The 2,595-nt window shown below is 44.9% G+C and overlaps 1 protein-coding gene across 2 annotated transcripts in view; it reads right to left on the reverse strand.

The window, feature by feature from the left end:
• Positions 1-20: 20 nt before the first annotated feature.
• Positions 21-2,595, reverse strand: part of chadlb (chondroadherin-like b) — a 9,417-nt gene continuing 6,842 nt past the window's right edge. For both annotated transcript variants that reach the window (XM_005721800.1, XM_005721799.1), the window contains exons 8-11: positions 1,999-2,272; positions 1,510-1,922; positions 1,260-1,426; positions 21-1,060 (exon numbers count right to left, since the gene is read on the reverse strand). In XM_005721800.1, the coding sequence (XP_005721857.1) occupies positions 751-1,060; positions 1,260-1,426; positions 1,510-1,922; positions 1,999-2,272 (1,164 nt within the window). In that variant the 3' untranslated portion in view covers positions 21-750. The remainder of the gene's footprint in view (positions 1,061-1,259; positions 1,427-1,509; positions 1,923-1,998; positions 2,273-2,595) is intronic.

Consider the following 2,595-nt stretch of genomic DNA (forward strand, 5'->3'; position numbering starts at 1 on the left):
AGTTTGACACCCCTGGATTAGACTGCTGGAGAAGAGTGCATATGCATAATATGACAGATTAACTTGTACCAGAATGATAGGAAGGGAAGAGTATGGAGAATTAGAGAAATAGCTCATGATCTGAAGAATACATCGTGTGTCAATCATGGTGGAGGCAGTGGGATGGTATGGGCATGAACGTGGCTGCCAGTGGAAACCAGGCAGCGGTCGCTTGTGTTTATTGATGACGTGACCACTGACAGAAGTAGGAGAATGATATGTGGAGTATACAGGCCCATACTCTGTTCAGAATCAGCCAAATGCTACATATATTCATCCAAGTACTAAAAACAATCCTTATATTAAATATGATGTTAGTTTGTCCAGTTAATTTTTACCATTTTAACATAAACTCCTTAAATCAAAGTTTAAATCTTAATTGCTTGATTGAAAATGTACTGTGGCAAAACTACTAGTACTGTGCAAATATACCTGACTGTAGCGCTTTTAAGGTGATAAAAGTTAAAGCCCAACATGATATAGCTTACTAATGCAACCGTACAAAGAATTTATACTGTTGTTCAACATTGTGCTAAGACAGCAAGAATGATTAGTGTGAAAAAAGCCTGACTCCTGCAGCTGGGACCGTTCAGTTCAGTGTTTAACCTCAAAACTTTGGTTCTGCGCTGTGCTGATGTTTGCATTGAAGCCCTGACTTTAAAACGTCAGCACAGAACGCCAGAATGGATGCAACGCCGAAAGGCGGGAGTTTCAGGGCATGCTGTGTCTCTTTGTGCTTTCAGCAGCTTTCTTTGCTGCACCCTGTTTTGTGTTTGGACTCCCTCGAATTTTGGATTTGACCTTGAGCATCTTGACCTGCCGATGGCCGCTGAGGTGCATCGGTTTGGGTTTGGTTGCCTTGGGGGCCTTTGCTGGCTTTGAGGTGACAACAGGGGCAGACGGAAGACTCTCTCCACCAGGGCAGGCCTTGAACCCGTGGACATCCTTGACCCTCCGACCCCGCAATTCAGGTGGATTGGCACAGGTGGCTCGCACCTTCAGGTTAACTTTCTCAATCCACCTAAATAAAAAGAAAAGATCCAAATTAGTTACTATTGTTAGTTATTTAATGTTATTGAGCCAAACGGTATAATATGTGAACCTTAAAGCTAATCTTAACAGATACAGATGCATCTTTGGAAATTTTTCGCATACTAGAATCTCTCACCGTCCAAACCCCAGTCCTATTTAACTACATTATTGACTTGCAGCTGTCTTACATGCGCAGTGGCAGTAGGGGGCAGTCACACATTAGAGGATTGTCAGCGAGATTGATGACTTCCAAAGCAGTGAGTGGGTGGAAGTCAGGGACCTCCTCCAGCTGGTTGCCCTCCAAGAAAAGACTCCTCAACCCAGGACCCAGTCCTGCCAGGGCGCTCTGCGACATCTGCAGCAAAAGCAATCACATCGGTTTGAAAAAAATCTACATTACATATGAAAACGTTTGTAGAGCGCACAAAGCCCGCTCACCTTCTCCAGTCCCATGTTATTGAGGTACAGCTCTTTAAGTGACCTCCCCAGAGGTTTGAAAGCATTCGATCCGATCCAACGAATTGAATTTCCGGACAGCCTGAGGTCTCGGAGATTCCCAGCCTTGCTCAGTGCCTCAGTGGGCACCTCCTTGAGCTTATTTCCTCCCAGGTGAAGCATGTCCAAGTCATTTGCCTGGTAAAGAGCCCTGGGCGACACATGCACAATGGCATTCCCAGTGAGATAGAGAGCTCTCAAACCCTCAGCCCCCGTCATGATACCTGGCTCCAGCTTAGTGATAGAGTTGTTCTCCAGATGAAGTGCAAGCAGACTGGGCACCAGTTTGAAGACACCTTTGGGGAAACTGGTAAAGCGGTTCTTTTCCAAATGGAGGTAAGTCAGCTTAGGGAGACCTTAACGGAAAAAAAGCAAGTGAGTTTGGATCTTGTCTGAACATCTACTCTAAATGTAACGTTGCCAGTGAAAGACCTTTGAAGGCATCTGGGCTCAGGGAGGTAAGCTCATTCTCAGACAGGTACAGGTATATCAGTCCCTTCATCCCGCTGAAAGCCCCTCCCTCTACATCCACAATTTTGCAGCGCTGCAGGTGCAAGGACACGACCTGAGCGACACCGGGGAAGCTGTTGCTGGGAATGTAGTGGAAGTTGTTGCCACGCAGGTCCAGGAGACGTGTGCTGGCAGAGAAACCGCGAGGCACTTTAGTGTGACCACGGTTCTCACATGAAGAGTGGTGTGTCTCTGCCTGTAGACAGGTAGGTAAAGGAAATGTAGAGCTCACCAGCACTTCAACCTTGCACTTCCCTCTCCTGACGCTATGAAAGTGTGTTTGTATGAAACTGTCCAGCTTCTTAAATTAATATAAAAAGATTAACTACAATCAGAACAGTAACTTGGATTTTAAAAGTGTTGTTTCTTTACTCCTGATCAAATACGAAACTCTTAAGAGTTAAAAGGACCGATTCATTCTGATGTGTGTTAAATTTGAAGCTTCAGCCAGCAAAGAACCATCTTAGCTTAAATTAATAGCCAAAGTAAAATTTTATTTTATTTTCACTTCCTACACAC

Source organism: Pundamilia nyererei, unplaced genomic scaffold, assembly GCF_000239375.1.
Source record: "Pundamilia nyererei isolate P.nyererei 1_Seehausen unplaced genomic scaffold, PunNye1.0 scaffold00005, whole genome shotgun sequence".
In the NCBI taxonomy this organism is placed as follows: domain Eukaryota; kingdom Metazoa; phylum Chordata; class Actinopteri; order Cichliformes; family Cichlidae; genus Pundamilia; species Pundamilia nyererei.